We start from the raw sequence: 15,679 nt of genomic DNA, 5'->3' as shown, positions 1-15,679 counted from the left end.
AAGCTGGCCTGTTTTGTTCTCACCGCTTCTCCATCCAACCTGCAGTGTTCTCTTGGCCCGTGGACTCTTGTTTATCTAAGTCTTGTTTTCCCAGACTTGGACCAACTTTGTGGGTCAGCCGGGGAACCACAGCCTGGAACACTGCTCAGCCCCATCCCCTCGCATTCTGGAGGTCCCAGGTGACTCACTGTCTTCACCGGAAGCTTTGTGGTCAGTCCCCTGCGTGCCGCCGCTCCCGCCACCATCGCTGCTGCTCTGCTGGACGCGCTGGCTGCTTCTGCTCAGGCTGCTGATTTTCTGGCCTCCTTTGCTGCCCCTGAGGCTGGAAGATAGGATTTTCCCCTGAGTGATTATTGTTCCATTTTAAACTCATCAAAGTAGCCATGTAGTTTGAGATTCAAACCAGTTTTCTTTTCCAGCAAGTTGGGGCAAGTCCCCCAGGAAGCGGACCTGACGATGCCGCCCCCCCCGCTGAAGGATGCTCTCACCCTCAGAGTACAGGTCAGCGGGTGTGTCCTTCGACTATTTGCCACCCGAGTGCCGCGCCCACCTCCCAGAGCTGGCATAGGGTTTGGTTCAGGCATATGGATTCCTGATTCCTATCCCCGCAGTACTGGTTGGGCCTCCTCGCCTGCCTTCCAGCCAGCACTCCTGCTCTCTCCCTGCTGTCGCTTCGCCAGGTTACCCCTGCTCGCCCTGCAGCTCTACGGTTCTATGCCATGCCCCAGAAGCCTTCCCTGACCCTCACATCTGGGTTAAGCGCCCTTTCTATGCACTGTTAGGGCCTGAAGAGAACAGGGCTGTGCCTGTCCTGTTCACTGTTATACCCAGTGTCGCCCAGCGCCTGGCACACTGAAGGGACTAGATAAAAACTGTTGTGAAGAGTGAATGAATTGTGTGTGTTTGCATCTTACAGTGCGTTAGGACTGGGGAACCCCATCTCCAATGCCTTTGGTATTCACTGCAGCCCAAGGTTAAAGCCTCTGGCTAAAGTGTGTGCTGAACAGGAGTTAACTGGGTGTTTCCGCCTGCTGTAGGGATGCTTTGCTGGGAGGGGCCCGAACTGCTGGGAGGCCCTCTGTCCTTCCCACACAGGAGCAAGGGTAGGACTGCCAGATAAAATACAGGGCGCCCAGTTAGATCTGAATTTTGGATAAACAGCAAAGACATTTTTAGTATATTGCATGTCATACGTGGGACATACTTACGCCAAAAAAATATTAAATTCAAATTTAATGGGGCATCCTGGGGTATTTTCCTTCTTTTTAAGTCTGGGAACCCTAGCAAGGCAGACATGATCCGCCAGGTGCTAGGGATCTGAGGTCCTTCTACAAGGTACATTCTGTTTGCTGTCTGGGTTCTTCCTGCTCTTTAAATGCTTTTGGGCAAAGAACAGGGTGAGCTCAAGGCGTGGTTTCCCAGGGCTGTCACTAGCACACTTAATCCACTGTATCTCCCTACATCTCAACCCCTGACCCGGGCTACTGGACTGGATGGTTAGGGAAGGCCTCTCTGAGGAGGGGATATTTGAGCTGAGATTTGAAGGAATGAGCCAAGTGATGATCGGTGAAGAACGTTCCAAAGGAGAGTGGGTGTGAACTTGGTAAGTCTGAGGAACTTAAAGGCTAGTGTAGTGAGTGCAGGAAGGGAGGGGTTTACATGGAAGACCTTGGGCCACATCCTTGGTCCCCAAGAAGGGGACTTAAGGCTGCACTCCTTGCTGGTCACCGCCCCCAGCTGCAGGGTGGATGCTTCTCTGGCCTCCAAGGCTGAGTCTCAGCGGCAAAGATGGGGGAGGAAGGGAATGAGTGTCTGCCATCTGGGGTTAGGGATTCTGGCAGCAGCGGCAAAGCCACGGGGCCTGGTGCTTGACTGCAGTTTGCAGCTCTTAAAAATGGCGTGGAGCCATGAGTGCTTAGAGCTAAGACCCCATGTGACTGGTCCCTGTGGAGAGCCACCTCCATGCCCTCCTGAGAGCACTGCTGGGACCCAGGTGTGCTCTCCTTTCTAGGGGAAAATGCTGCAGCCCAGGGCCACAGGGCCACGGGGTGGGGAGGACCCAAAGGGCTCCATCCCACCTCAGCAGGAGTGCCTCTCCTGGCTTTGGAAGGGGTTGAAAGCCCTACACCAGGAAACTCAAATCAGGTCCCCAGTGAGGTTCGGCTCCTTTGTGCAGCCCTGCCCACCCCAATCCTCCTCCTCCAAACCCAAATACGCAGGCTAAAGAGTGGGAAATGGCTCGTTTCCAAGGTCTCAACTCACAAGATACTTGTTGCCTGCTGTTTGCCTGCCAGCATGTGAAGGAAGCTGTTTCTTAATTTAAAATATCCATGAACTCCCTCCAGCTGGAAAGCTACCCCAAGAAAACTTCTGTTTGTGGCAGGTTTAAGCTTGGTCACTCTGAGGGCGGGGGCCCAGCTGGGTTTGCCCCATTGGAAGGTGTGCCCAGGGCAGTGGGCACCCTTAGGTGTCTTGCCATGGCTTGAGAGTATGTTCTCTCTGTCAGGAGGTATTGGATCCCCAAGGCCCACCTTCGCCAGGGCCCTTGGGAAGCCCACAGTGCTGGGGCAGGGGGTGGGGGTGATGTCCCTTTGCGGAGGCTCTTTTATGTCTCCAGGGGAGGAAACCCCATTTCCCTACTACCCCCAGGCCCTCGGTGAGTCTTGCCAGGCATCCGACAGGAAGGAACCTTTTGTTCTGAGCTTGTAGGAAGTCTGAGCTGGACTTGTTATCTACCCACAGCATTTCCTGGATAGGGGGCCTGGACGGGACTGCACTAGCGGCTGGCTCCCAGCCTTGGCCTTGGTTCCTTCCTCTCTTAGCGTCTGGGGCCGGGGAGGCTGCCCATGGCAAGGTCTAGGCCTTCACGAAAGGCTGGTGAGAACTGGTATTTATCTTTAGGGTGTTGGAGGGGGTGTGTGTGGGGTGGGCGCTATAGCCTGGCAAAGGTCCCTGGCTTGGGGAAAGGGGGCAAGAAACGTCACCTAGTGCGCGCGCGCCGTGTGTGTGTGTGTGTGTGTGTGTGTGTGTGTGTGTGTGTGTGTGTGTGTGTGTGTGTGTGTGTGTGTGTGTGTGTGTGTGTGTGTGTGTGTGTGTGTCGGGGGGTGCTGCGGACCTGGAGAAGGGGTGAGCCCAGCCTCCCTGCAGAGTGACACCTCCACCATCCGGCTGCAAGGAAGGGGCGAGTCCCTCAGGGCTGCAGGAGCGGCAAGGTAGGCCAAGGTCCGGGCCACGCCTGACACCTCGTGGCCACCTGAGCCCGGGGCAGGGCGCGGGAAGAAAGGGGGAGCGCAAGGGAGGGCGTGGAGGGCGGGAACCTGGAAGCGCGGAGACCAGGCCCGAGCAGGGCGGTCGTTCTCCCGTTCTCCCGGCCGGCATCCCCCTTCCCTCTGCCCGGGGCCCCGCCCCGGCAGCCCCGGTAGCCCATCCCCCTCAGCCTCGCCCTCGGCCTCCGAGTCAGGCCTGGACTTGGAGGCTTCCCACACCCACGGGTGGGTCGCAGAACCCCATACGCCCCCGAACGTGGCGGACCCGGGAAGCCAGGTCGTGAGGCCCGGATTCGAAGGTTACCCGAGCGCGGGTCCGGAGGCCGGGTCACGGTGGCCGCCGTTCTCGCGCCGCAGGCCTTAGCACGCGGGCGTCAAGGCTCGGGCCCGGAGTCTGGCGGGACCCTGTCCCTAGACCCGGGACCTTGGGGGGCCGGGCCCGGTCTCAGGTGCGCGGACCCGCCGGGGGCACTTCCGGTCCCCGCGACCCCCCCGCCCGCCGGGTTGCCAACCAGATGCAGCCGCCCGGTCGCCATGGAGACGCAGTAGCGCCGAAGTCCGCGCGGCTGGCCGAACCGGCAGAACAGCCCGGGCGTGGCGCGGGCAGATCGCGGGCCAGTGGGCAGCGCGACGCTGCTTAGCGAGGACAAGGTCCGGGCTCGACGTCCGGCCAGGTAGGTGGCCGGGGCGGGTGGGGGAGAGCCGAGCCCCGGCGCGGAGTCCAGAGGGGCCCCGGGTGTGTGCGGAGGTCGGCGAGCTCAGGTGTGCCCGGCCTGGGGCGGGACCGCGCCCGCGCCCGCGCCGGGACAGGCCGGGATCCCGGCGCCGCAGCCAGTCTTTCTCTTTCCCCCTCCTGCCACCACACCTGACTCACCTCACCTGCCTCCCCCGCCTCGGGGCCACCGAGCAAGGCCCGAGGTTAGGAGCTCATCCCACTCCTGCCTGGAGCTGTCAGCCGTCGGCCCCGGGTCTGCCTCTGTGCCCAGTCTCTGCGGGAGTTAGCACGGAGCGGCAGGTGATCCCAAGTTTATGTACAGCGTAATGTTTTGCCCTACTCTAGAAACTAGGTGGCATAGAAGTGGATCAACCAACATTTGCCACGACTGTTCTTTTGAAACCTGAGACCGAGCTGCCAAACTGCTTCACTAGTGGCAGCGCCTCCCGCCCTCTGCCTCTTTCCTCTTGGGGTGAGATGTCTAGCTAGTAGAGCCCTTCCTTGTTCTTCTCCAACATCTCCAGCCTCTTGGTGTGCAAGGAGTTTCCCGTTTGGGAAATCCTTACTCCCTGGGTTGGCCTTGGTAGGCCCTGAACTGTGGTTACAGGGGATGCAGAACAGCTGAGGTAGGGATCTGCTGCTGCCTTTGACACCTGGGAATGGTGGGGGGTACCTCCCCTCTCTGTCTGCCCTTCCCCCCAGGGCACCACAGAGAGGAGGATCCAGGTGGACCCTGGAGTCCCAGACATGTCTTTAGAAGGTGGCACCCCTCCCAAGTCTTTCTCCCTTCTGGTTGCCCCTCTCCACTCTCACTCTACCTTGGCTTTGAGGATTTTCTAAGACTCATTAAATGAAGCTCTGTCTTATCTGGATTCTGTTCCTTCGTTTTCTTTCTTTTTTTTTAATATAAATTCATTTATTTTATTTTATTTTTGGCTGCGTTGGGTCTTCGTTGCTGCGCGCAGTCTTTCTCTAGTTGCAGAGAGCGGGGACTACTCTTTATGGCGGTGCGCAGGCTTCTCATCGCAGTGGCTTCTTTTGTGGTGGAGCACGGGCTCTAGGCACGTGGGCTAAGTAGCTGTGGCTCACGGGCTTAGTTGCTCCACAGCATGTGGGATCTTCCAGGACCAGGGCTCGAACCTGTGTGCCCTGCATTGGCAGGCGGATTCTTAACCACTGCTCCACCAGGGAAGCCCAGTTCCTTTGTTTTCATAGCAAATGGAAAACAAAACAAACAACAACAACACCACCCCACAGAGCTGTGCTACCTTCTCATACATATCTTGATTTCTCCTGTGAAACTGGATTGAGGCAGAAAATATAGGCAACTTGTAAATGCCAAGGGGAGCCCCATACAAAGAAGGGCTGCTACAACCCCGCCCCCGGGGCAGGAGGAGCCTCCTGGACCTGAATGGATGCCCTGCTTGTCCCACTTCTTCCCTGCCTGCGCCACCTTCCCTTGGCAGGCAGAGCTTGGGTGGCTTCTAATACAAAGTGGTTCAGCAGCACTGGAAGAATTTGGTGGAGGAATTCACCCCAGATCCAGGGGTTTCTGCCCAGTGGGGGGATTCATGGTAGACAGAAGGCGGGGTATGGATTTATTAGAGGGGGTCGTGCTGTCTGCTGCCATCTGGCTCTCTGTGGCCCCAAACCTCATGTGTCAGCAGCTTTGGATGCATGACTCTTCCTAAGGTGCTATTAGGAACAGGTTTAGTTTTTGTTAGATTGCTATTTAACTGAATACCTACTACGTGGCAGGCAGTGTGGTAGGCACTGGTACGTATTATCCTGTTTAATCTTTGCTACAGGCCAGTAAGGTAGATCTCAACATCCCCCTACCTTATGGAAGAGGAAGCAGGCTCAGAGAGGGTGCTTGGCCCCCCACCCACCCCCACCCCGGGCGCACACAGTCATGAATAGTGGGGCTGGCTTTGAAATCATATCCGTCTGACCAGGGCTGCATTGTGACTTTCCCCTTCCTCCATAAAAAAATAAAGAGTGGGCTTCCCTGGTGGCGCAGTGGTTCAGAGTCCGCCTGCTGATGCAGGGGATGCGGGTTTGTGCCCCGGTCCGGGAAGATCCCACATGCCGCGGAGCGGCTGGGCCCGTGAACCATGGCCACTGAGCCTGCGCGTCCGGAGCCTGTGCTCCGCAACGGGAGAGGCCACAACAGTGAGGGGCCCGCGTACCGCAAAATATAAAAAATTTTTTAAAAAATAAAGAGAATTATATTTTACAACCACATTGGTATAAAGATGAATATAATCCAGGCTGGATTAAAAATTAAAATATTTTCTTCAACCCTAGAAGGTTTTCTTATGATTTTAACAGAAAGCAGAACATTTTTTGTGAGCCCCGACACTGAGCCCCTGGGCCCAGTGGAGAACTGGGCTCAGTGTCTGACTTCAAGCTTTCCACCCAGGGGTTACTTGGGTGTGGGTAGTAAGAAAGTGCTCCACCTAACAGCTCAGCCCTCATTTTGCCTTTTCTTTGATCACATTCGAGGACATTCTAGGACAATTGAGTCGTTTCTCCCCTTCATCCATCAAGAAAAGATCTAGCCCCCAACGCAATCTTTTCTAACCCAATTAAAACCCTGCTTCAGATAAGGAGGCTGTGGTCAGGCCAGGCTCCCTGCTTCCAGGCTGTGGGACTTGGGCGGTGTCTGGTCCCCATAATGAGATTAGGCCTGGTGGCCTTTCAATGAAACCCCCTGGGCTCAGGAAGGGAGATGGATGCTCGTTAGCACGTTCAAGCCCTGCGGCAGCTCCTGGCCCTGGTTGATCACATTAAGTGGAGTCTGGCTGCAGGTGTGTGTGTGGGGGGAGGGGTGACTGTCACAGCCCAAGGTTCCAAAAGCTGCCAGAGGTCTGACATCCCCATCCTGTGCTCTGACAGGAGGGAGGGTGGCCGGGCAGGGATCCACAAGAGCTCGCCCTGGTTCTGAGACTCTGGTCTACTGGGCTGAGGAAGCCTTTGGGGGTGTAGATGGGCTGCTTCCAGACTGTTGACATTGCTGCCTGTACTGCTGCACTGGGAACACAGGAGATCCCAAAGCAGCCAGTGTTCTGGGGTTCCACAGGAAGGAAGGAAGGAAGGAAGGAAGGAAGGAAAGGTGAGAAAACGTTCCCACCGTCTCGACTGGGAAATGAGGGAGCAGAGTGAAAGGTACTTGCTTACTAGGGAGTGAATCTCGACGGATTTCAAGGCTTGCAGATGTGTTTGTGGGTTACTCAGATCCCAGCCAGAGTCCTTGAAATGTCTTCTTTGTATCCCCCATCATCGGAAGCAGCCCCTGTGTGTACAAAGATACGTTGTCACTTATGTTGAACCGAATAAGCAATAGGGCAGCGGCATTGCTGAAGGGGTCTTTCATCTTCTGTGAAGCACAGAACCACTTGATGCTTTGTCTTTTCTGTAAATCTGGATTTTTCACTTAGATCTTATTGGCTGTGAGGTCACCTATGGGGAAGCTACAGGCCTGCCCGAGGAGGACTGGTCTTTCTGTGTGCGTTTTCCTGTCACCCCTCATACCTGGATTTAGAATCACCTTCAAATTGGAAGGGGCCACAGGGGAGACTGCTTAGGCCTCCATGAGTCCAAAGGTCATTATCTCTGGCTTCCTCTGGGATGCCTAGTTACCAGGGCACAGGGACCAGGAGAGATGCCTTTGGAGCAGTTGGCATGAAGATCTTGCAGCTAGTTTGTCCCCATCACCTCTTCTCTCTAACCCACCTGTTTCCATCCTGCAGCCTTTTCTCCCAGGAGAGCCCACGGCGGACACCAATGCTTGATGCTATGGTGGGTGTAAACTGCCTTAGAAGCATGGTTCCCCAAGGGGTGGGGAGGGCCCAGGAGGACTGGCATGTGAGGGGAGAGGCCTTCCTGGAGCCCAGCCTCCAAGCAGATTCACATCCTCTGAATACTGGCTTCAGTGTTCAGGAAGTTTTCCTTTCTTCCCTAGTTACTGGCCTGAGAAAGGGCAGAGCCACACCCCGAGCAGGCAACCCCTGTGGGAAATTCACAGGAGTGGCCACCCCAGGGTGGTGCAGCGTGGACTGTGGAAAGTGCTCTGGGAGTTCAACTCATAGCCCGAGTTGTTACGGCCTTTTACTCTAGAATCTGCATCTGCTCTGTACCTCGTCTGCAAGGCCCTGGAAGGCGGGGGCCACGGCTCATCTGTATCCAGCAGTGTGACCCCCATATCGCAGGCGCCTGATAAACAACTGAGTTGAGCCCTTCTTTGCTGCGGCTGATTTGGGGCAAGTCATTTACCCTCTTTGAGTCCCAGTTTCCTCATCTGTCAAATTGGGGCAATACTCCTGTTATCACCATAGGTTATTGCGAAGATTGAACTGAGTACAGAGCGGAGCTCCCTAGCCCTGAGGCTCGCAACTCCAGTCCACCATCCTGGGGTGCAAACAGCACTAGGCTTTGGACTCTGAAGGGAATTCAGGTTGTGAGTTTTCAGTGAGGACATTAAAGCCACGTATTTAGTCATTGTGCTGTTCCCACACGTTTTCTTTTCAACACCACCAAGCGAGTCTCCATTTCTCAGCAGATGCTCCTGGGTGTCCTACAATTTAACTCAACATCGACACTACCTACCCGGAGACGGCGTCAGATCCCGAAGGGCTCAGTCCCATGACACTGCCCCCCCCACTTCAGATGCTAACTGCAAGTCCAGGTTGTCACCTGTGCTGCTGAACAACAGGCTATAGATCAGAGCTTCCCACGACCTTTTCGTCAGGTTCAATTAATTTGCTAGAGCAGCTCACAGAACCCAGAGAAACTTGCTAGATTGCTGGTTTGTTATAAAAGGATATCACTCAGGGACAGCCAGATGAAGAGGTATGTAGGGCAAGGTCTGGAAGGGTCCGGAGCACAGGAGCTTCTGTCCCCGGGGAACTGGGGTGCACCACCTTCCCGGCATGTGGATGTGTTCGCCAACCTGGGGGCTCTCCAAACCCCATCCTTTAGGGGGTTGGTTTATGGAGGCTTCATTACACAGGCCCGATTGATTAAATCATTGGCCACTGGTGGCTGCACTTAGTCTCCAGCCCCTCTCCCTCCCTGGAGGTCAAGGGTGGGACCGAACGTTCCAACCCTCCAGTCACGTGGTTGGTTCCCTTGGTAACCAGCCCCACCCTCAGGTTTCCGAGGGGCTTCAGTAACACGATGTAATATTAACATAACAAAAGAAACGACTGCTTTGTCACCTGGAAAATTCCTAGGGTTTTACAGGCTCGGTCCCATATATTTCTTATTATAAATCACACTATCACTGTGAAGATAAGTCTGATTTCTGCCTGACTCACGAGGAGGTTGGCTGGGGAGGGGGGGGGAATCTGGCTCTGGCTTGCGTCACCACAGAGCAGCTCGGGACCCAGGAGTGGCAGTCTTTGCAGCCCTGAGCTCCCCCTTTGTGCTCAGTGGCTACCCGGTGGGGACGCTGTGGCAGGCCTGCTGGGGCAGAGCACGTTCCTTCCAGTCTTCCTAATTCAGAGCTAATCAGATTCTGACTGCGCCCCAGGCTCTCGGGGAGGAATCTAATAAAGCAGGGGAGGACAGCATTTCTCAGTTCAGTACATTTTTCCTGTCAGAGTCGGCCAAGAGATGAGATCCCCGAGGGAGAGGTAGATGCATTCCCTGCCTTCTGGGAGCTCACAGGGCTTAACGCGAGGCAGGACACCGAGGGTAAGTGAGCGCCAGGCCAGCCTTGGGGACACAGAGGAGGAGAACAGAGTGGTGAACAAAATGCCCATTTCAGGTCTTGGAGCAAATCGACAGAGGCGGAAGAGGAGGAGCGGGGAGTGTGAGGTGGAGGGGATAACAGCAGGTTGTGTGGCTAGAGCTGGGGAACTGGGAGCATCTCTTCCGAGTGGACTTGGTAGGAAAAGAGTGGGGGCTGCCGGTGGGCTCTGGGTTAGGGTCAGTTGTGGAGTTGGCATTTGACCACCATATGCTCGTGGGTCTTCTGTACCTGGTGGGGCAGCATGCCTGGGATCTGGCTTTGTCCCTGTCCCTGTCCCTGTCGGTCAGGCAGATTGACGAGGGGAGGGAGACGGGGGCAGACGCTCCAGGCCCTGCTGGGTGGTGGAAATGAAGATGGCCAAGAGGGAAGTGATGGCGAGACGTGGGGGAGAAGCAGGAGGACTCGGCACTGGGACTCGAAGGGCGACCTGGGAGGTCAGGAGAGGAGTGTAACTTTGGATGTGCTGAGTTTGAAGTGTTTGAGGGATGTCCAGGTAGAGATGTTAGTGGACAGTTAGAAATGGGGTTTAAACGTGGGGGAGAGGACAGACGGGCACTAGATGTAGGAGTCATCAGTGTAGAGGTGACAGATGAGCACGAGGGCAAGGGTTCCAGAAATACGGCTTCACTGCTGCCCAGGGCTTCTGGAAACAGGTGTTCCCACCTGCCTTGGGAGTGTTTTCTGGAAGATGATTTGACAGAATGTATCCAAAACCTAAAAAAGAACCTAGCCCCTGCTCAGGATTCCATTTCTTCATTTAGGAATTGGACGAGTGTAGAAAGATGATCACAGTGTTGCTTATTTAGTGAAAAGCCGAAAGCTGGCTAAATATTTAACAACAGGAGATTAGGGGATTGGTTAAAATATGAAATAGCCTGTCGTGTACTGACATGAAAAGATGTGCATGATCTATAATGAAGTGAAAAAAGCAGGTTAGAAATTGGTATGGTCATGTTTCTATGAAAGAAGGTACATATATTTCCAGAAGAAAAGGATATAAATCAAAATGTTGATTACTTTTAATTTTTCTCTTTTTTTGCTTATCTGTATTTTAATGCAGGGAGGTGTGTTACACTGCCTGCCCCCCTTTTTAAAAAATGATGGAGTTGCCAACAGTTGTCAAAGGTGGCAGAGAGAACTGGGGGTAAAGACAGCCTGGTCCCCAGGAGGACAAGGCCAGGCCAACTGGAAACTAGTTCTTTTTTTTTTTTTGCGGTACGCGGGCCTCTCACTGCTGCAGCCTCTCCCGCTGCGGAGCACAGGCTCCGGACGCGTAGGCCCAGCGGCCACGGCCCATGGACCCAGCCGCTCCACGGCATGTGGGATCCCCCCGGACCGGGGCACGAACCCGCGTCCCCCACATCGGCAGGCGGACTCTCAACCACTGCGCCACCAGGGAAGCCCTGGAAACTAGTTCTTGAGCAGCACAGGGTACAGGGTGTGTGCTCGGTATTAGGGGGACCCCAAAATGTGTTAGTCAAACATCTCTGCTCAGCTGCTGTTCTCTGCTGGTAATGAAGGAGAAGGAGGGTGTCTCCAGAGCTGCTGCGAGAGGCTGGGGCAGTGGGAGAGGCAAGATGGGATGGAGTGCTCGGCCCTCTGGGAGCTGCAGCAGCGCCTTTCTGTGGCCCCAGGCCGCCAGCACCGAGGCCCAGCAAACGGAGCCCGTACTTGTTCATCAACCGCCTCCTCTCCTCCCATCCTCCAGTGCCTCTCCCACCTGGGTGTGGGGAGAACCAGCAGGTTCAGGGGGAAGAGCTGGCACACAGGCCACCCTGAGCCCGGGCGAGGCTGGGGAGACACTGGGGACTGGGCAGAGGAGCCAGGAAATGCCTCCCACTGGCCCCTGAGCGTCGCTTCCCCAAACCCCGTTGAGCCCCCGGTTCCCTGTCTGCACGACGGGAGCAGCGACACACCTGCTCTCACAGGATCCTTGTGCGCTAAGTGACCCCAGGAGTTCTCACCTTGTAGGTCTCAGTTCGGGAAGCCTGGCCTGAGGGAGGGGCGCAGGCCCACGCCCCGGGTGTGGAGGGGAAGACGAGGCAGGAAGGGAAACGGGCAGCTCGGAGGCTCCTGTCACCTGGTCCTTTCTACTGAAGCGGCTCAGAGAACATTCCTTCTGCCGTGCAGCTCTCTGTGGGCAGGACTTCCTTCATCTCCAGCTGGAAGCTGAAAAAGCAGGCACGGGGGAGTCAGGTTCCTCATTTCTCACCCTAGATGTCCTTTATGATTCATCTGGAGGAAAAATTCCGGCACAGTCAAGGAATTTGCTCACTTCTCTGTTTCACCTGTGAACCCCACCGGAGAAAACCCAGGGCCTCCTGCAACAGAAAGTAAAGCACTGGCACTGGGCCCTGCTGCTCCAGCCAGAACTTGGAGGACTTTGACTTGCTCCCTCATTGCAGGTGGAAGTGCAGCCAGGTGTGGGTCTGTCTCTGCAGGAAGGTGGGCCCCCCGCCCTCCCCACCGGGTGTTCCGGAGCCTTCAGAGGTGGGAGCAGTCTCACAGAGGCCTGGGGTTGTGGGCCGAGGGAGGAGGCAGAGGTGGGCAAGGGAGGCCTGGGATGTCTTTTTGGAGGCTGTGGGCCGCTCCTCTAAGCTCCACCATCTTTCCTGCAGCAGTCGCCTTGGCATAGAGCCGCCTTGGCATAGAGCCGCCTCGGCATGGACAGCCCTGCCCGCCCAGCACCCGCCCCTGCGGCGCTGCTTTACTATGTGGCCTTCTCCCAGCTGCTGGGCCTGACCGTGGTGGCCACAACTGGCACCTGGCTCGGTGTGTACCGAGGAGGCATCGCCTGGGAGAGCGCCCTGCAGTTCAACGTGCACCCTCTCTGCATGATCATAGGCCTGGTCTTCTTGCAGGGAGATGGTGAGTCCCTGGGCGATGCCACCTGAGAGAGGAGATTTGCAGGGACCCTTTCACACCTGAACCTGCCCAGTAAGAGAAGGAAGCTGGCTTGGACCTTGGGGACACTGGGAATCCAAATCAAGGGCCCCAAGGCTGGTGGGTGGCAACTCCTTTCTGACTTATCCCAGATCTTTCACCTCGTGCTTCAACAAGGAGCATCTGAAGGTGTGTGTGCTTCACACAGCGGAGGCCCAGGGGCTGGGCTGTGAGCAAGACCATCTGCAGAGGCGGTTTGAAATTGAGGGAGAGAAAGTGAGTGTGAGCGTGAGTGTACGTGTGTGTGTGTGTGTGTGTGTGTGTGTGTGTGTGTGTGTAGATGCTGGACTTGGCGGAGCTAGAGCTCCTCTCTCTGGGGTAGGATCCAGGCCGTGGCTGGCCCCCACCCTGCCTCAAGGCCAGGGGGCCTTGGCCTTCTCCTTCTGGTAACAAGCAAGCTGGATCTATGCATTCTTCCTAGATGTGGTCCTGGTGACAGCCACCTCCTCAGCAGCAGACTCCTGAGAGACATTCCGCAGGACCCCTGGCCCTGACTGCTTCAGCCCAAAGAGGGGGAATTAGCTTGGGGTCACAAGGTTCTTCTTTGAGAACCTGGGGTTTCCCAACCAGGGAGCCTGCTGGCTAAGAGTAGTGAATGTCTGATCTGATTTCAGTGCTGTACAATCTGAGGACCATCATAGCTAAAAGGTGAACTCAGAAGCTTGGGGGCACCTTGATGTGACTTCACGATGAGCCTAGAACAAAGCCTGGGATACACAGGACAGCTAAGAAGGGGGTGGGCGGGGCGGGGGCGTACGGAGCCTTGTTTCCTCCCCCACTTCCTGTGGCTGGGGTACCTGGACAAGCCCTCCCCTCTCCGGCCAGGGGTGTCTCCTCGCTGCCCTGGCAGGAAGGCCTCGTGCTCGGCTTAGCGCCCTGACATTCCCTTTCTCACGGCCCACCAGCCCTGCTGGTTTACCGCGTCTTCAGGAATGAAGCCAAACGCACCACCAAAGTTCTGCACGGGCTGCTGCACGTCTTCGCCTTCGTCATCGCCCTGGTGGGTGAGTTCCAGGCACGGGCCCGCCCTCCTTCCCCCACCTCTGCTGACTCGGGGAAGGAGCTGCTTTACTGTCCAGTCCCCCCTCCCCACCCGTCCTCCCCCTTCCAGGCAGGGACACTGGTGCTGGCAGCCACCGAGCTGGGACTGGAACCCAGAAGTCCCGGCGGGTCGGGTTTCCCTTGGGTCACCGCACCCCCTCCGTCGCCTTCAGCCCAGTCCTCACGCGACCCCCGCCTCCGGCCAGGCCTGGTGGCGGTGTTCGACTACCACAGGAAGAAAGGCTACGCCGACCTGTACAGCCTGCACAGCTGGTGTGGCATTCTGGTCTTCGTCCTCTTCTTTGTGCAGGTGAGTCCTCGCGGCCCCACGGCGCTGGGGAGGGGCGGGGAGCAGGGCCCAAACAGGGCCGGGGCCAGGTGTGCGCACAGGCGAAAGGCGCTCCAGCCCGCCGAGTGCTGCCTCCGACCCGGCGCCCTTCCGGCGCCCTTCTGGCGGACAGGCACGTGGATTTGGTCCCAGGCCCCGCCTCGGGGTGCACAGTGTGGGGCTGAGACCCGCCTAGAGCGCCGGCCCACCTTCCCCACGTGCTCAGCGCTCTGGCCGCCGCTCCGGCCGGAGGCCACCGCGCGGGGGTGGCGGGGCCTGCGGTCCTCGCGGGCGGCGGCCCACCTGGGGCGTCCTCGGGCTCCGGTCTCCAGCGCAGCTCAGCCTCCGGCAGCACCTCGCCTTTCCTCCCAGTGGCTCGTGGGCTTTAGCTTCTTCCTGTTCCCCGGCGCGTCGTTTTCTCTGCGGAGCCGCTACCGGCCTCAGCACGTCTTCCTTGGCGGCGCCATCTTCCTCCTCTCGGTGGGCACCGCCCTGCTGGGCCTGAAGGAGGCGCTGCTGTTCAAGCTCGGGTGAGCGCCCCCTCCCTGCGGCTCTGTGTGGGGCCGCCAAACAGCGGCTTTTCTCCCGGTGGGGTGGGGGGGCCCGGGGTTGGGCTTGGGATCGCATTGCATCTTGCGGGCCAGGGGCGAATGGCACTCGGCCTAACGGCGACGCCTCGGGTGGCCTCGCCCTCCGCCCCAATCCCGCAGGATCAAGTACAGCAAGTTCGAGCCCGAGGGCGTCCTGGCCAACGTGCTGGGCCTGCTGCTGGCCGCCTTCGGCGCGGTCGTGCTCTACATCCTGACCCGCACTGACTGGAAGCGGCCCCTCCAGGCGGAAGAGCAAGCGCTCTCCATGGACTTCAAGACGCTGACGGAGGGCGACAGCCCCAGCTCCCAGTGACGCGCGCCCAGTGCCATCCCGTCCTGTCCCGCGAGGCGGTCTCCGCCGTTTCGGGGCCCCGACAGGTGTCTGTCCCGCACCCGCCGAGGCTCCGGGCGTGGGGAGCGGGGGTGGGGCAGCCCTCTTCCCTGAGCGCTGATTTCCGGGGTTCAGGCCCCCTCCGCTTTCCCCTCCTCGCTGCTGCCGCCGCCGCCGTCGTGTTAGTCCTGCGCAGACCCCCGCCCCCCGTGCCCCTGCCACCCCCTCAGATGGAGCAGCTTTGGGTAGGGTTCTGGGCGGTTGGGCCTGGTCGCAGAAGCACAGATCCCTAAAGGGGTCGGAGAGGGGGAGGCGGCTCCCCGCTCGGGGCAGCGGGGGGCCTGGGCTGTGTCCGCGGAGAAGGCGGGGCTCAGCGCCGGGTCTGGCGAGGCCAAGACTTGCTTTTTGTGACACCGAACTCCAACCAGGAGTCTTGCGGGCCCAGCCTTTGGCAGCGGAGCAGGTGATATTATGGGTAAAATATGCTGGTGTCAGGGCAGGGTTCCCCAGGAGAGGGGAGGGACTGGCCCTTGGGAAGCTCTGGACGCGTGGCTTTGGCCCAGCTGCGCTCTGCAGCCTTCTCTTTCTTTAACCCCTTAGCCCCAGGGCGACTTTCTTTGCCTATGGGGCCCAGAAGAAGAGGCAGGAGGTGGGCCTGGGCGGGCGCTGTGGGCCGTGTGCCGCCTGCAGGGGCTCCCCTCCCCGCGGGG

At 57.9% G+C, this 15,679-nt stretch overlaps 1 protein-coding gene across 1 annotated transcript; it reads left to right on the top strand.

Annotated features, from left to right (window-relative positions):
- Positions 1–12,116: 12,116 nt before the first annotated feature.
- Positions 12,117–14,951, top strand: CYB561 (cytochrome b561; the record flags this gene model as incomplete). Its single annotated transcript, XM_079725426.1, has 6 exons — positions 12,117–12,167; positions 12,388–12,604; positions 13,585–13,683; positions 13,927–14,030; positions 14,421–14,578; positions 14,759–14,951. Exons 2-6 carry the CDS (start codon positions 12,400–12,402, stop codon positions 14,949–14,951), a joined length of 759 nt encoding a protein of 252 aa, XP_079581552.1. The 5' UTR covers positions 12,117–12,167; positions 12,388–12,399.
- Positions 14,952–15,679: the final 728 nt, after the last annotated feature.

Source organism: Hyperoodon ampullatus (genome assembly GCF_949752795.1).
Source record: "Hyperoodon ampullatus genome assembly, chromosome: 19".
Classification (NCBI taxonomy): domain Eukaryota; kingdom Metazoa; phylum Chordata; class Mammalia; order Artiodactyla; family Ziphiidae; genus Hyperoodon; species Hyperoodon ampullatus.
This window is presented reverse-complemented; position numbering and strand designations above follow the sequence as displayed.